At 42.3% G+C, this 18,812-nt stretch overlaps 1 protein-coding gene across 8 annotated transcripts in view; it reads right to left on the bottom strand.

The window, feature by feature from the left end:
* The window catches only part of STARD13 (StAR related lipid transfer domain containing 13), a 540,046-nt gene that overhangs the window by 45,138 nt on the left and 476,096 nt on the right, over nt 1-18,812 (bottom strand). For all 8 annotated transcript variants that reach the window (XM_074387852.1, XM_074387853.1, XM_074387854.1 and 5 more), the window contains one exon: nt 2,285-2,348. In XM_074387852.1, the coding sequence (XP_074243953.1) occupies nt 2,285-2,348 (64 nt within the window). The remainder of the gene's footprint in view (nt 1-2,284; nt 2,349-18,812) is intronic.

The raw sequence follows: 18,812 nt of genomic DNA, 5'->3' as shown, positions 1-18,812 counted from the left end.
GGGTGTCATAACACAGCATCTCCTGAGTGGTTGCTTCAACCTGGCCACGGATTCTGGTCATCACTGAGATTCATAAGTAGGTGGAGACCACATGTCAGCATTATTTATTGGAAAATTCAGGCCATGACTCTCCAATTTAAGATGTGAAAAGCAGTATTTTATTCAAGCGCATGCATTCTGAGGCTTATAGCTAAGTAGGGGCTTTCAGGGTGCGTGCCACTAGATCCGATATAAAGACGGCATTAAGGTCAGAATTCCGAAGTGACCGATTTACAGAGGAGCTTTTGTGAAGGTAAGGCGCAAAGAGCTGAACAAATGTTATTCAAGCCCATCTCGCCTGTGGGTTTTGAAAAGCTGGTGATGGTAAAAATCCAATCACTCCACTGTGTGAAAAACAACTCATGTCATTAGTTGTTTGGCATTTTCTTTTGGGATGCAGTACAGCTAGTGGTCGGTATAGGCAGCCGTATAGACCGGCCATTTGAGGATCCACACTTGAGACACACAGGCATGGCTGTGTTCACTTTCATAGGAACCATGTGTTCCAATCAAAACAACATCTGACCCTCATGCTTCAAATAGTATGTATGCTTCTCAAGGAGTCTATTCAGCCAGACAGCTGTTGGGAGATTTATTCCCACATTTTTAATTTGTCTTTGGCCCGGACAAACTGCTCGTGTTTTGATATTTCTCTAGATATTGTTTTTCACTGTTTTACCTCCTTAGCTTAAATCTTTGGTTTCCAGCTCAAATCTCAAATTGTTTTTAAGGTGAGGTCCACCAAAATTCATTTGATTTTTTTTTTGGGGGGGGTGTTATTTTAGAGCAGAAATTCAGGTTAAAGTTATTTTTAAAGATTAGGTTACTTAGAAGCAACTTAAAATTCTTTGGCTTTAATGATTTCTCTGTGTAAACCAGGATAAAGAACACTTTCTTTTGATTCAAAGATGTTTTCTCTGATCCTTCAAAATAGATGGAGGCTTGACTTGCTACATAGTGGAGATGGTAAATGAAAAAAGTAGTAGAGGATCCTAATTGTGAATTTCCTAAAAAGAATCAATTCAGTAAGAAAGAGGGGCAGTACAGCATGGTGGCTAGGAGCCTCAATTTTGGAGTCAGACATCCCTGAGGTGGAAACCCTGCTCCGCTGCTAGCTGCAAGATTGTGGGCAATGACCTAGCTTGTTCAAGATTTACTTTCCTTACATAGAAAGCAGAGAAGCCCCATCTCAACAGATTAAATGAGATAATGTGTGGTAAGTACATAACCTAGCTCACAGAAAACAGTACATATTCAAAAAAGTACAGCTTTATTTCAAAACTGACATCTCTAGTCTTGTCCATAAAGAGGAAGCAGCACATACCAAGTCCTGTGACAGGGAGGGAGCATAGTGACTTTTCAAACCAAACCGAATTCCTTGTGGCTAGCAAAGAGTGCAGTGGAGAGAATGGTGAAAGATGAGCCAAGTTCAGGATCTTGTCACACTGTCCCCTGGCTCCCTCATACATTAGCAACGGAATCTGCCTGATAGTGGATGCATCTTGACACGTACATGAAATAAAACACTACTGTGAAAAATGAGCCAGAAGATACTTGCCGTGGACCCCCAGATCCTTTCTGAACTTCTAATCTACTCATTGCTGTGAAGCGTTTGAGTCTAATAAGGGGTTGACATTTACAACGGACACTTCTAAAAGATCACCATAAAGCATTGAGATATTTGACATCTTTATGCAAACCCTCTAATAAAAAAAGAAAGCAACATGAAATGGCGAAACAAACAGATTTCAGCCTGAGTTTATAATAGACTTAGGTGGTTATGATAAAATGAAAGGGGATATGGAGAATCCACATGGATGGTCAGGCATTTCAAAATTTTGCTTAGGTTCATGTTTTTTATTGTTTGTTTGTTTTTAGAGACATGGTCTCACTCTGTTGCCCAGGCTGGAGTGCAGTGGCACAGTCATGGCTCACTGCAGCCTCAACCTTCTGGGTTCAAGAGATGGCCCCAACTCAGCCTCTTGATAGCTGGGACGACAGACATAAGCCACCATGCCCAGCTAATTTATTATTATTATTTTTTTTTGTAGACAAATGGGTCTCTCTGTGTTGCTCAGATTGGTCTAAAATGCCTGTGCTCAAGTGATTCTCCTGCCTTGGCCTCTGAAAGTGCTGGGTTTACAGGTGCAAACCACTGCGTCTAGCCTTCACGTTGTTTTTAATCTATGAATGCAAGCTGCATTCATTGGCATAGCCACGTTCTTATTAAGATGTGGGCACCTACCTTTTTCCTTTGGAAGTTCACATCAAGTTTCATTGAGGCACACTTGTTCAACGTATTTAGTCGTCTAAAATGAAAGAAAAATGTGATGATTACTTTCATTAATGAATTTAAATCTCTCTAGTTTGATAATCCTCCTTTGTTTCCAGTAAAGCTGAAACTGCAGGAACAACCAATTATGTGCCCAGACAGCACTGCCCCCACAGAACACGTGCTTTAAAATAGTTCTCATTTGTGCTCCAGCCTCCTGACTGTAAGGACTCTACCGCCAAGCCTACCAATCCCTGCCTCTTCCCTAATCTAAACCCAGCCCTTTGCTGCCTTCTCTTTCCACTGTCCTTGGAATCCGTGGTCAATCGTTTTAGCCACACTTTCACCAGCCCCTCAAATTGTTGGCCACCTTGACCTTGCATCGTCTCTCCTGTTAATCTCCAAATATGGATCAACCAACCATGTGTCTTTTCTACTGATCTCAGGCGGTTGGATATAGGTGGAAAATAACTCACATTACAGTGCTTAATTATACATGCTTTAGACTGACTATGCTGCTCCAAAATACAGATGTTGAAGTCCTAATGCTCAATGTGATTGATTTGGAGTAAAGACATGATTAAGGGTTAATGAGGTCACCAGGGAGGAGCTCTGATCCCAGAAGACTCATGTCCTTGTAAGAAGAGATACCAGACAGCTCCCCCTCTCTCTCTGCATGTGAGGACACAGTGAGAAGGCACACATCTGCAGGTCACAGGACCCTTACTAGGAGCCAAACCCTGCCAGCACCTTGATCTTGAACTTTCCAGCCTCCAGAACTGTGAGAAAATGAATTTCTGTTGTTTAAGCCACTCATTCGTGGTGTTTCCTCATGGCAGTCTGCGCTAATAAATACATTTTGATTTTCACCCTCAGCTAGGCTCTCGAAGATGTTACTCTGCATTTCTTTCATTTTTTTTCTCCTCTGGTTGGCTCCCAATCGCAGACCACCAAAAAGACTCAGTGTCTCAACACATGACATAGCCACCATTGCCAGTGAGAAAATATAAGCTATTAGATAAGAATTCTTTTAATAATCTTTTTCGCCCTAAATTGTATCTATGAGCTTATTCATCCCACTAGTCTTCTGGTTCACAGGAAAAGATAGTCCTATTCTCTATCAAAGCCAACTCCTCAACCTTGTTTTCATTTCACATCCACTACTTCATCTGGGACGTTGTCACCTTTTCCTTTGGAAGTTCACATCAAGTTTCACTGAGGCACACTTATTCAATGTATTTAGTCCAGTGTACCCTCTGACTACACATTCATTAGTGTCAGATACACCAGGCAATGCTGGGTCAGAAGCCGACCATCTCGTCTGAGACCATCTTTGGCAGGTTCTCAGCCTGTCTCTTTGGTCTAATCCATGTGTGTTAGTATGTCTACCTAAGAGTGGTATGTGAAGTGAAAAAAAAAAAAAAAAAAAAAGGTCGATACTGCACATTTGGTGGCTCTGTAACAGGGTTGTTTAGGGAAACATTGCCTGTTACTTATAAAATGAACTTACCCAGCAAACTTGTTCTTCCATTATGGTTTGGAAGCACAAACAAAACACTCTGTTCTGCTTTCCTGCGAAAAAGTTTTGATCTATGACATACACAAAAGACATCAAAGGAATCATCTTCTATACACCACAGACTCAAATGTGCCTTATACTTTCTGACACAAGCAGGAAGCTTATTTACTATTTCCTAAAGCTGAAGACTCTAAGTAGATTTGACTTTGTAGCTTTGGGTCCTTTAATTGCCCCTAAACTCAGATGTTCGCCTGTACCTTACAAATTGCTTCTCTACTTGACAGAAAGTAGTTGCAAAACATGAATTTGATAAAGGATTCATATTCAGAACACCTAAAGAACTCTTAAACACAGTGACAAGTCAAACAACCTGAATTTTTTATTTTTTTTGAGCTGGAGTTTTACTCTTTTTGCCCAGGCTGGAGTGCAATGGCACCATCTCAGCTCACTGCCACCTCCGCCTCCTGGGTTCAAGTGATTCTTCTACCTCTGCCTCCCAAGTAGCTGGGATTACAGGCATGCACCACCATGCCTGGCTCATTTTTTGTATTTTTAGTAGAGTTGGGGTTTCACCATGTTGGTCAGCTGGTCTCAAACTCCAGACCTCAGGTGATCCACCTGTCTTGGCCTCCCAAAGAACTGGGATTACAGGCATAAGCCACCACACCCAGCCACAACCTGATTTTTCAAATGGGCAGAATATTCGAATAGACACTTTTAAGAGAAGATATACAAGTGACAAATATGCATATGAAAAGATGTTCAACATCATTAGTCATGAAAGAAATGGAAATTAAAATAATGAGACACTGCTACACAACAGAATGCCTAAGTTAAAAATGCTGACAAAAGTATTAGTAAGGATTCAGAACTACTGAAACTTTCAAAGGGGTACAGTCTCTTTGAAAAACAGTTTGGCAGTTGCTTATAAAATTAGGTATATTTTTAGCACTTGATCTAGTAATTCCAGTCTCAGCTACTTATACGAGATAAAAGAAATCATATGTCCATAAAAAGATTTGCAGTTTTTATAAATCTTTTTTTGGCCATGAAGGGGTTTGTACTTGAATGTTCATAGCAGCTTTATTCATAAGATAGCCAAAAAGTAGAAATGGCCCAAATGTCTGTCAGCTGGTAAATGGACATAAAAATTGTGGTATATCCATACAATGGAATACTCAACAATTGAAGGTACTAATAACTGATACATACAATACGATGCATGAATCTCAGAGTTATTATGCTAAGTAAAAGAAGCCAGATACAAACAGCATATACTACAGGACTCCACTTATAAAATAAATTTCAGGAACAACAAAACTGTACTGACAGAAAACAGAGGAGTGATTGCCAAATGCCAGCACTGGGGGACTTTTTGAGGTCACAAAAATGTTCTGGGTCATGGGTGGGCATGGTGGCTCACGTCTGTAATCCCAGAACTTTGGGAGGCCGAGGTGGGCAGATTGCTTGAGCCTAGGAACCTCGAGACCAACCTGGCAACATGGAGAGACCCTGTCTGTACAAAAAATATAAAAATTAGCTGGGTGTGGTGGCACAAGCCTGTAGTCCCAGCTACAAGGGAGGTTGAGGTGAGAGGATTGAGCCTGGGAGGTCCTGACTGCAGTGAGCAGAAACCATGCCACTGTACTCCAGCCTGGATGACACAGTAGGATCCTGTAGCTGAAAAAAACAAAAACCAAAAAAAAAAAAAACCCAAAAACATTTTATGTCATGCTTGTGGTGATAGTTACATAACTATACATTTAGCAAAATTCATCAAATTGTATACTTCGGTGATTTTTTGGCATGTAAATTATATTTAAATAAAGCTGAATAAAAAAATAACGCAAGTGAGTGACATCAGTGAAAAAGGTAGAGTACAAACCTCCAAAACCCCACCTCTTCATAAAATCAACAAAAGTACTGGCAATTATTGTCAAAATCAACTTTTTAAGAAAGCTGTAAATTGATATAGGTTTGCAACAAACTAAGTAACACTAACTGTCTATTTAAGAAAAACAGTAAAACATATGTAAGGACAGTGAGCTTTGTGACACTCAAACCCGCCTTTTTCCCCAGCTTTGCGGGAGCTTTGAAAATCAACAGCATCACCATCAGAGTAGGGAAGAAAGAGTTTGCACTTCCCCAAAACTCCACTGCCAAAGAATTGTCATTATCTGGAAATGTCATTGTCTGGAAATTCCCTGAAACCCCCCATTCACAGGGCTTATCTTTATTTAACTGGACTCAAATAATCACTGAAACTAGCTTATACCCAGGGCGCCTGTCAAAGACAGTCAGTAGTAATTAGCTAACATGGCAGATGCCTGAAATGGTAGTAACAGTTGAGCCAAACAAGATGCTAACCAAAAAGCTTAAAAAGAATAGCTGGAGGAACGAGATGTCCATGATGGTGGTGGAGGCGGGGGGGAAAAGTCCAGTGTATTCCTATGAATCTAGAAGGCCAAGTACATGGGCAGAACTGTGTGTACACCCAGGAAAGACCTGAGCTGGCCCTAATCTTCTACCTTTAGCTGACCTCAATGATCTGCACAAACAGGAAATCAAGACAAAAGCAAAGTTATCAATTCCCTGCTGGAATGTTGAAGCCATACTGTAACATGCACAAAGAGTCCCTTCAGTAAAGGCTGGGAGATGGACTGGTTGAAGGTATCTAAGAAAACCTCTGTCCAATCATTTGCTGATTACTAAATTAACTGAGTAATACTTCAGTGGATACAACAAGGGATACAGATTTTAGAGAATTAGTTTAGGATATTCATTAAACAGATAGCAACAATAACAACCCTGGGAAGAGAAGATCTGATTTCAAGCGTTTAAATATTACCATATTTAAAATGTTCAGTATTAAACAAACAAAATATCAAAACGGTGGATATCAGCAAATTGATTCGAAAGTTTATATGAAGAAGCAAAAGACACAGAATAACCAACACAATAATGAAGGAGCAAAACTGGAGGAGGACTGACACTATCCAAATTCAAGACTACTATGAAGCCACAGTGATCATGATAATGTGGTATTGGTGAAAGAATAGACAAAGAGATAGATAAATGGAACAGAATGAGGAGCCCAAAACAGACCCACACAGAGTCAACTTATGTTTATAAAGGAGCAAAGGCAATACAATGGATAAAAGATAATCTTTCAACAAATGATGTTGCAACAAGTGGATATTCACATGCAAAAAAAAAAAAAAATTAGCCTAGACACAGACTGATGTGTAAACACAAAACTATGCAACTCCAAAAAGACAACACAGGAGAAAATCTAGATGACTTTGAATAAGGTGATAATTTTTTAGATTCAACACCACAGGCATGGTCCATGAAAGAAATAATTGATAAACCAGACTTCATTAAAATTCAAAACTTCTGGTCAGAGAAAGACACTTTCAAGAGAATGAGAAGACAAGCTATATGTAAAGAAAACATATTTGAAAAAGATATATCTGATAAAGGATTGTTAGCTAAAATATACAAAGAACCCTTAAAACTCAACAATATAGAAACAAACAGCCCAATTAAAAAATGGGTAAAAGATCTGAACAGACACCTCACTAGAGGAGATGAACATATGGCAAACAAGCCTTTAAAAAGGTGCTCGACGTCACATGTCGTTAGGGAATTGCCAATGAAAACATCTGTGAGATACCACCACACAGCTCTGGCAAAAATCTAAAACAATGACAACACTAAATGCTGGTGGGAATGCGGAGCAACAGAAACTCTCATTCATTGCTGGTGGGAATGAAAAATGGTATGGCCACTTTGGAAGATGGTGGGCAGTATCCTACTGCCAAACACTTTTATCACATACTCGAGAAACTGCACTTCTAGGCATTTACTCAAATGGAGGAAAACTTACATCCACATGAGTGTAGTAGCTCTATTCATAATTTTCAAAACTTGAAAGCAACCAAGATGTCAGGTGAATGGATAAATGAACTGTGGTCCATGTAGGCAATAAAAACTTATTCGTCAGTAAAAAGAGGTGAGCTATCAAGCCATGAAAAGACATGGAAGAAACTTGAGTGCATATTACTAAGAGAAAGAAGCCAATATGAGAAGGCTATATAGTCTTTGATTCCAATTATATGGCATTCTAGAAGAAGCAAAACTATGGAGACAGAGAAAAGACCAGTGGTTGGCAGGGGAAGGCGAGAGGAAGAGTGGAAAGGTGGAACACAGAGGCTTTGTAGGGCGATGCAGCTACTCTCTACGATACTGTAAAGGTGGATGCATTTGCCAAAACTCACAGAATATCTAACACCAAGTGTGAACTCGAATGTACACTATGGAGAATTTGGGTGATAATGATGTGTCAATGTAGGTTCATTGATTCTAACAAACGTACCAGTCTGGTGGGGGATGTTGATAGTGAGTAGGTGTGGGGCTGTGCCTGTGTGGGAACAGGCTATGTATGAAAACTCTCTGTAGATTTTGTTCAGTTTCGTTGTAAACCTAAAACTTATCGAGGAAACAAAGTCTATTTTAGAAAATGTAGTCTTTTTAAAAAATGCATTTACAACAATTTCATTGCTTTGAATTTGAAATTACTGATGTATTATCATGTGTCTTTTGTTCTTAGTCTACTTAACTCATTAGTTGCCAATCCTACTAACAAAGTCATCATCATCGAAGATATCTTAGACATTATAGGTAGATTTCAAACAACTATCCAAATCTTCCTTCTGAATCTTGCCATAACCCAAAGGGGAAAATAGTCTACGGTTGTCTGAAGCTATGTACATATTCCCAGCATGGTATAGCACTGGCCTGTGATTTAGCGTATACAAGGTAAAATAAACAATGGCTAGACTCTGTGAGAGTACAAATCGGATGAAACATATCCCTGACAGATGTAAACGCCTCTTTAAGATCTGGCTGCCTCAAGTAAAAGAATATGTCACAGCTGAAGTATTCATCACACTTTATCAAAACCAATGCAAAATTCTCGTGTGAGGGAAGCCAATCTGCATTTAGGACAAATATTTAGCCCCGGTATTTGCTTGCCTTTAACTTAGTCATAAGTAATGCAAAATCCTTCAGCTAATCTGAGTTGGTCTAATACTGTTTTTTTTTGAAAAACTCTTCCTGCATGGATGAAAATTTCAATTACAAAATGTGTTTGCAGCATGAATAGCGTGTCCTCCACTGGATTAGAGCCTTGATTGAGGCAGGGACCATAATTTATTCTTATTCTAATCCCCATAAATCCTAGAAGGAAGTTTTATACAAGATAGGCTCTGTAGGCTTTTCTTTTTTAACTGAACATGCTTTGTTTATACAGGTCCAATCAGTGATTGACTTTAAGTAGTTACAATTGACCTTGTACAGTCAGAATAGAATTATTCTCCACCACTGAGTATGAAGGCTATGAGTTGCATCTTATTTGCATTCCTAATACCCAGTACAGGCCCTGGCTCAGAGCCAATCCATTCAGCAAATGTTTGCTAAGGAAACATTAGATCCTGGACAACGCTAGGGACCATTTGGACTGACACTTTTATTTTCAGATGAGGAGATAAAGCCTCTGAGGGGACCATGTGTTCAAGGCAGCCACACATTAGTGAGCAGCCAAGCTAGAACTTCTTCCTGTCCAGTGATTATCTGCTTATGTCTACTCAAGAAAAATTTTAGGAGGGCCTGGGAAATGAGAGCTTATGTCTCACACCTAGCACAGGCTGTTCAATAAATGGTTGTTTCCATCCCCTCTCTACTTTTTCCAAGGGAAGAGAAAGTCCATGGTGCATGACGAAGCCTGTCCTCTTCATGTTTTGAGCAAACCAGATTTACGTGTTAACCTAAACACAGCAATCTGATGCTTTCAGAAGACAATAATACTGCTGCCACAACCTGTTAATTTTTACTGTTGTTTTCAGAATCCTTGAGAAGGGCTAATTTGTTAGTAATGGGAAATAGTCAGTAGTCTCACTTTAAGAGTGAAACGTGTGGTTCTAATGGGAAGGTCAACAAAAAGAGAAGAAGCCAAGATTCGTTCATCTGACAGTGCACTATGCACGAGGAACAGGCTAGGTGCTAGGAATACAGTGTTTAAAAGGATACGGTCACTGCCCTTGAGAATCTCATGGTCCCAGGTGGGATAGAAACATGATTAATAAGAGAAGAAGCTACTCACTTTCTGAGAGGATGGCACCCCACCTCACAGAGGAGGGAATATTTGAGCATGTCTATGATGGATTAAGAGAAATTTGCTGCCTAAGTGAGGAGAATTACAGGCAATATATACATATATATGCACAAAATAACACGTTATAATCCAGGAATTATATATGAGAAGAGGTGTTAGTCTGTTTTCATGGCTATGAAGGAATACCTGAGACCAGGTTAATTTATTAAGAAAAGAAGTTGACTTTGACTCATGGTTCTGCAGGCTGTTCCACCTCAGAGAGCAATGTGAATGACTGATGGACAGCCTTGATGCCTCCAGCCAGACGCCAAGCTGGTCCATTATTCAAGATAACCATCTCCATCATGACCTGCAGGCTGTACAAGCAGCATGGTGTTGGCCTCTGCTTCTGGTGAGGCCTCAGGAATCTTACCATCACAGCAGAAGGTCAAGAGGAAACAGGCATACCACGTGGTGAGAGCAGGCGGGAGAGACAGAAAAGGAGAAGGTTCCGGGCTCTCTTAAACAACCAGATCTCATGTGAACTAACTGGGGGAGAATTCAACACAGAAGATGACAGTAAACCTTTCATGAGGGATCTGCCTCCATGAGCCAACACCTCCCACCGGGGGCCCCACCTCTAACACTGGGATTTGTATTTCAATGTGAGATCTGGAGGGGACAGACATTCAACCAATATAGAAGGATAAGCCTAGAGAAACAGGAAGGGGCTACAGCAGGCATCCCCAAACTTTTTACACAGGGGGCCAGTTCACTGTCCCTCAGACCGTTGTAGGGTCGCCACATACTGTGCTTCTCTCACTGACCACCAATGAAAGAGGTGCCCCTTCCTGAAGTGCAGCGGGGGTGGGTGGGGGTGGGGTTGGGGGGAGGGGCGGGGGGCGGATAAATGGCCTCAGGGGGCCGCATGCGGCCATGGTTTGGGGACGCCTGGGCTACAGGATCCAAATGAAGATGTTAGGAGCAATTCAGGCGAAATGGGGAGCTATTGAAGGATTTAGACAGGAGAGTAATATAGATTTGCACGTCAGAAATGTAACTGGCAGCAGGATGGAGAACAAACTAAAGAAAAACAATTAGAAGATGGTTCTAACGGTCTGGGGGAGAGGTGGCAGGGAGATGCAGAAAGGGAGTGAGAGTGGGATGGAGACTCGGCCAGTGGTTGATGTGGAAGCTGCAGAGAGGAAGGAAGAGATGACTCCCAGATTTCAGACTTTCCTGTACATGCCATCAAACACAGAAAACAGAGAAACAGGGAAGTCCACAGGGAGCTAGGTTATGGGGAAGATTGTGAGCTCCTGTTTGGATATGTTAAGTTTTAGGGGCCCTGTCACATTCAGATCCACTTGGGAGGGGTCCGCATATGGATGAGATACACAGAAGATACATAATAACTAAAGCCAGTCATCCGGGGGAATTTAGAACTCTGGAGAATTCCAGTGGTTAAGACATGGGCCAAGGAAGGGAGGCAGGCTCAGGGAAGGCACAGTGATAGAGGCAGGCATCGACAACAGCTAGCTGAGGACGGTGTCCTAGGAACCTGGAATTGGGATAGAATGGGAGTGGTTCACATATTTCTTCACATTTTTTTTTTCTTTTTTTCTTCTTCTCTTCTTAAAACCCATGCTACTACCTTGCTGACACTATACCTGCTAACCCTGACATTTTGGTCATACAAAAAAAAATAGCCATTCTTCTGTGCTCTTATCAAGTTTTATCACCCCTTTTACTTAAGGAATTCCAGGAACTGGCCTTAGGAATCCAAACGCTGAACCAAGGTTACAGCGTTCCACCTCAGAAAGGAATGCTGAACAACTGATGTCCAGCCTTGATGCCTCCAGCCAGACCCCCAGCTGGCCCATTACTCAAGACAACCATCTCCATCATGACCTCCATCCCACTCATCACGGGCTTTGCCCAGCCCAGCCCACATACCTCCTTCCATGTCAATTCCCACACTCTGTCCAGTAAAAGATACCTCCTAGCTCTTTTTGGGGAACTAGCTGGAGGATCTTTGGGCTTCTTCTGCTGCCCTCCTTGTGCTCAAGTATAAGCCTTGAAATAAAGCCCTAGTCTGGGAAATCTGCCTGGCCCTGTGTTAATTTCCGTATTATCTGGGGAGCCGAAGAGCCTGTGGCTGGTAACAGAACAAGCATTACAAAAAGGTGGGCGGGCCCAGAGTACAGTGGCTCAAGCCTGTAATCCCAGCCAAGGTGGTCAGATCACAAGGTCAGGAGATCAAGACCATCCTGGCTAACATGGTGAAACCCCATCTCTACTAAAAATACAGAAAATTAGCTGGGCATGGTGGCAGGTGCTTGTAGTCCCAGTTACTTGGGAGGCTGAGGCAGAATTGCTCGAACCGGAAGGCGGAGGTTGTAGTGGGCAGAGACTGCACCACTGCACTCCAGCCTGGGTGACAGAGCAAGACTCTGTCTCAAAAAAAAAAAAAAAAAAAAGAGGGAGTAATTGGGTAGCTGTATCAAATCTCTGAGTAAGTGATAAAGCCTAAAAACACTTTTTGGATTTAGCAGTTCATGAGGGCAGTATGAGGAAAGGCATGGACATTCTTTTAAAATTTCTAGCTAAGAGGGAGACTGATTTAGGTAATTTAGACGAGAAAGTGAAGAATTTATTACCACATAGTCTTCTCTAACATGAATTTGAGAACTGACAGGTTGTTTTCTTCCAGGTTCCAGTTCAATTCAACAAATGTTTATTGAAGTCCTGCTCAGTCCAAGGCCATGTGACCCGTGTGACACCAAGCACCCACAATATACTGCTAAGAGGCAGTCCCCACTACTGAGCACTGGGAAACTGGTAGAAAGTCCCCTGCATGCTCAGCAGGCCTTAATGGAAGTAAGGCGGTGGTCAGCAGAAAATCGGGCTGTGCACAGGCTGCCTGGGCACACAGCAGAAGGAGCCAGAGAGGGATGCCCAGAGCCTGGGAGGATGGCCAGGAGCGCAGGAACGGAGGGGCCGGGCAGAGGGACCAGAGAAAGGCCAGGCAGCTGCATGCCGGGAGCGGGGCTGAGCAGCCTGTGTGCCCTGAGCATTGCAGAGTGGCTGGGAGGTGCCCGGGCCAGACCGGCAGGGGGAAACAGAAGCCTGGGGAGACACCCAGTGGCCCTCTGCCTACTGATGTATAGAAAAACAATAGCGTTCTCTCCTTCCCTGTGGTTTAGAGTCCTATCTGACATCTAAACTGCCAGACTTTAGATCAGTCGGTCGGGGTCGGGAAGTCTCTCATGCTGATTTAATGACCGGCTTCTTGTGATACTTCTAAGATTCCTGCCAAAGGCTTGAGAGAAATAACAATCAGGGGTATGATGAGTTCATCTCTTACAGGCAGTTCCGATTAAGGCCTAGCAGCCTGAACTTCTCACCCAGGCCCCTATGTGTGTCCTAGCCCCGCCTGCTGGGGAGTGTCCCGGGTGGGGCCCTCCAAGACATCCAGGAACCTAAGTCACTGCGGATGTGTTCCTAACCCAGGGATCAAAGGCAAATCAGGGAGCAGCGCCTCCCCCTCGGGCTGGAGCCGCAGGGCATGGGAAAGGTCTCCAGGCTGGTGGACTTTTGGAAAAGGGAGATTCTGGAGAGCAGAGGTGGATACGCCACCATGCCAAAGAGACAATTCTGGTATGTAACTCTGTGAGGGTGGGGCCTTTCAACAATCACAGGCCATCCACCGGGAGGGTATCAGACATGGGGGTAGGGAGCAAAAAGAAAGAGGACAGTCAGAAGTCAGTGTGGTCTCACGGTGGCAGGATGGGGCCAGGGAAGGCCACACCTCTGCTCCACTTTTCCCTCTGATGTTCTGTCGAGTGGACAGGCTGCAGCAGGACTACTGACCTCTGTTCCAGCCCACAGACCCAAAAACAGCTGCCCACGGACATGAGGTGAGGTGCAGGAGAAAAGAAGTTAAATGTTGAGGGTTCTAGCTAAACAAAGAAAATTAAGTGCATGCACGTCGTCTAGGGACACAAAATCTATGTGGAACTGTGTGAGTTTCGTTTAAGCTTGTGCAAGAAATAAATGTAAATAAGCTATGTGCTTTAACCATCAGGACTTCAAGAACAGCTCTCTTGGCCATTCAATAAAGAATGAGGGCCAAAATGGCCCAGGGGAAAGAACTTAAGAAACAACAAAAAAAGTCCAGGTTTTCTTGGAATTCTTTAGTTTGTGGAATTTCAGACCAATTTTATATTCACATGTGCCTGTACTGGAAAAGTGAGTGGGGTGTCCTTAGCTTTTTACTATAACTGTTTACAACAGTTGCATCAGATCCAGCTAATTTTTCTAGGGAGAACCGGTCCAGGTTCGAGTGACGGTCATGACTAGAGATTTCTGAGAGAGGGTCAAGCACTGAGGGCCGAGCGGAGCAGTGTGGCGGGAACTGGATGCTCAGGAGCGCACCGTCACTGACACTGAGAGGACTTCTTCCCTTCCCCTTCCCCCACCTGCCTGAAGAGAGGATTCCCCGGTGTCCACTCTTGGTCCTCTCTTCACTGTCCCTGCTGTCCCTGAGTGACCTCATGCATTCTCAGGGCCTTCTTCCTCATAGGATGGTGCCCTAGGCAGGCACCCTACTGCACACCGGACACTGGCACCTAACCCACCCAACACCTCAGCCCACCCCATCTTCCCTCCAGACTTGTCCCTCCTCAGGGAAGGGCATCTCTACCACCCAGCTGCTCACACCAGGAGGACTCTGCTTACCCTCAATTCTGAACAACAGCAATGACAACACCAAAATACCTGTTATTCATAGGCTGTTAGGAAAATTAATCGAGATCAACATAAAAAGCTTAGCACACAACCTCATGCATAATGAACACTCACCATTAGCATCTGGCAAGGCATTTTTTAAAACATTCCTACTGTTTTTAGTAACGCAATACAAACACCTAAAATATATAGAGAGAAGTGAATAACAAGAATATAAGGTCTCTCTCTTCCTTGCAATCTCCTGCCTAATTTTGTAGCTTCTTGCACATTCTTTCTGAAAGCTTAGGCATATTAAAGTCATCCCAAGTACCTGGTTGAAAAAGGTCACAAAAGAGGCCATTTAAAACATATATAAAATCTTTTTTTTATACAAAATAATATATACTAGGGAGATCCCCTATCTTTGACCTCATTATGTCTGTTCCTGACTGTACCTCAAGCCTGTCCCTAAACACTATAGACTAGTGAGGCAGACAGTTAGCCAGAGAAAAGACGTGGTTACTTGCAGGAGGTCAAAAGCAATACAGATTGGGCCAAACAGGTAAGTACAGGAACCTGCTTCCTAGTGAAAAGGAAAGGTTACAACAGGCTGTACCAATAAAGACAGACTGCAGCCATCCTGCTTTAGGCACAGATGAGAATGTAACAAAGAAGAAACTGGCCACAACTAGTTAAATCCAAGATATACATGCTGCAATTAATTAGTATATGTTTAAAAACACAAATGGTGCAAATAAATGACTGTCCACCCCTGGCTACGTTACACCCCTCATTACCGTAACATTTCCATGGGGAAGAGCTTCTCATTCCTACCATGCACCTAACACTTCTGGATTAAGTATATTTAGTCAATATAAGGGTGGCACCCCATTCTGAGAACTGCCCGTCAATTTCCTGGAAAACCCATTCCCTTAGTATAGAATATTCCATTCCTTCGTTATGCTTATCCATCTAGTACTCGAGCCCTGGCCATGCTGGGCATGGCCCTTTCTTCTGAGCATGTCCCCGTTCCTCTTGAGTGTATTCTTGCTTTTGCTCTGCAATAAATCTGCTACACTTTCACTTTTGTCTTGCTTTCATATTCTTTTGTGTGGCGAAGACAAGAACATGAAATGGCTCCACTGGCAACACTAGGATTGCAGTAGGGTTCCTGGTGTGGGGTCGGGAAGGGGGAAGATGCCTTTCCTACACATTAGTTTTGTTTCTTTCTTTCTTTCTTTTTTTTTTTTTTAAACTAAAAGTTCAAATGAGCCCATCCAAATGTCATATGTTCTTGTCTGGGTAATTCCTACCACCATTTATTAGCTGTTAGTGGGCAAATTATTTCACCCCTGTTTCTCAGTTCCCTCCTCTGAAAGGGTGAATGATGTTTAGAGCCTATCTTTATAGACAAGAACTCTGAAGAGCTTAAAATAAAAAGGAGCTTATCTTACAGCATTACAATGAGAATTTAATTAGTAAATATTTGTAACGTGCTTACATGCAGTGCCTGGTACGTAATGAGCACTTTGTAAGTGTTTTAAAGAAATAAAAGAATGATTTAGTGGGATCTGTATTCATTATTCATCTGTATTCAAGATTTTAAAGGTGGAAATGACTGTGATGATCATGTAACGCCCATCTCCTTCTCCCAATGACTTGCCCAAGGACTCAGTTAATTGTCACATATTATTTATTATGACATAATAATATGAAATGTAATACTGTACATTTGCTGTGATAAATATTCTCAAAGGAAAAGTATTTAAAATATATTATCAGTATTCATAAAGACTTTAATTAATATTATCAATGTTTTTTAATATACTCAAATCAAGTATGGGCCTTTGTGTGTATACATAAATGTAGACACCATTTTTGTCAACACTGCCTTCCAATCCCTAGCCCCATGTGAAAATCACTGTTATATTAGCCTTTTAAATACTAAAGGCAGTGATAGATATACTGTATAATCCTAACCAATTCCTTAACTCTATCAAACACTACTGAACAAGGTGAATGTCCTTGTTTTGCACATGCTACAATTAATTAGTATTTATTAGAAACACAAATTATGCAGACGGCTTACTGGCCTAACATTAAATTAGAAATTCAGAGATGGCCAGGCACAATGGCTCAGGCCTGTAAATCCTAGCACTTTGAGGCCAACGCGGGCAGATCGCTTGAGGTCAGGAATTCGAAACCAGCCTGGCCAACATGGTAAAATCCCATCCCCATTAAAAATACAAAAAAAAAATTAGCTGGGTGTTGTGGCAGGCGCCTGTAATCCCAGCTATCTGAGAGGCTGAGGCAGGAGAATTGCTTGATCTTGGGGGGCGGAGGTTACAGTGAGCTGAGATTGCGCCACTGCACTCTAGCCTGGGTGACAGAGCAAAACACTGTCTTGAAAAACAATAGAAGAAATTGAGAGATCATCTTGAGCATCAAGGCTGTATATCAGTAGCTTGAGAAAATACTGCAAACCAAAATGCAAATTTAATATATTACCTCTCCTTTAAAATAGTTCATTCAGGAGCTTTGGTTTGCTGCAATTTGTCCTAAAGGTTACAAGCTCTGTAAATATTTTAACACCTTGGCTATCCCTATATTCTGATAAAATCACAGTTTCAATGAGCTCACCTAGGTACTTAGATTTGCAAGAAGCTTCTCATGACTCACAGGAGAAAATATTTTTCAATTAATAATTCAACAAAAACATCAGAATACCTTTATAACTGTGATTGTTACAATAATAAAAAGTGCACTTTCCTGACTTGCAGGGACAAACATTTACGGAGCGCCTACTATGCAGCCTTGCTGGAGCAAGGACATGGTTGTCATTCTGGAGGTCACACCTTCCACAAAGACAGCAAATCTGTCTAGTTTCTAGGGCCTAAAATGAGAGCTAGAGAGACAGAAAGTTAGCGAGCAAGAGAAAGCTACCCATTTACATATTCCGAACCTCAGAACCAGGCCTTGGTTCTCCCTACCAGACACAGCCTTAGTACAGTAAGTATTTTCAAACCAATCAAGAAAGGCAACACTGTTTAACAACTCTTCAAGAGTGAATCGGGACCTAGGGCAGTCACTGTCTATCTACACAGGAGAGATGCTTGCAGCAAACCAAAGGTGAGTGAAATTCTTGCCGTGGCTAACACTTGCGGGAGCTGTTGGCTCTCCTGTCTTCGTTTGTCTACCTGGCAGAAGCTGCCTGCCCTCCGGCTGTGACTCACTTTAGATCTGTATTTGCTCAGCATTTCAAGTACGTACGTGAAATGTGGAGCCCACAAAGCTTTAAAAATAAAACACGGGACCAGCTCCATCTCTGTGTCTTCGGTTCACAAGGAAGAAAACAAATAAAATCAAAACCCCTTACTGCTCTCTTGGCATCCATCATGACTTACCACGTGAGTGGCTGAGTGACTAATTAACCACTCATCAATCTCAAATTTTAAAAGCGCTGCCATTCCCCTTGGACTGGAGATCTTCCTTCTGCCTGCTTTCTGATATTTGCAAAGCGGCAAATCTGTGTCTTGGTGGATCTCAAGAGGAAGGGAAAGAAACTCCACACTTCTTTGTAGCCAAGCCACCTCCATCTGTCTACCTCCTCTGCTTCTTCCTTTGAACCACCCCGGGTATGACTACTCCTTTGGCCTCTGTTCCACCCACAGCTCCTACGCCCTGAGAATCTCAGTTCGCACACCTCCAGCCAAATGTTTTTCTTGCTTCATAATATTTTTGGAGACATAGCTGTTGTAAGAATTATTCCAGTTATAACAACCTCCTGCCTCTCTAACCATTTTTACACAAGCCAGACCCTTATCAGGAGCGCTGCGGTGTCTAGCATTGCAACCGTATTCCACAGTGATGTGGTAATGCCTTTGGGAGTATGTATGTACGAATCCTGCTACAGGCTATATCATAGCAGGTCATGTGCTCTACAAGAGAAGACTTCCTGGTTTTTCTGGATGACACTAATATTATTATTCTGAACTTTCTATCTCTAAATGACTTCACATTAATTGTACTGGCTCATCCCTGTGATATGTCTGAAAGAGTTTTTCTGTTGTTAAAGCATAGACTTGGATGGAAAAGCCCAT

This window comes from Saimiri boliviensis, chromosome 16 (genome assembly GCF_048565385.1).
Source record: "Saimiri boliviensis isolate mSaiBol1 chromosome 16, mSaiBol1.pri, whole genome shotgun sequence".
Lineage (NCBI taxonomy): Eukaryota > Metazoa > Chordata > Mammalia > Primates > Cebidae > Saimiri > Saimiri boliviensis.
This window is presented reverse-complemented; position numbering and strand designations above follow the sequence as displayed.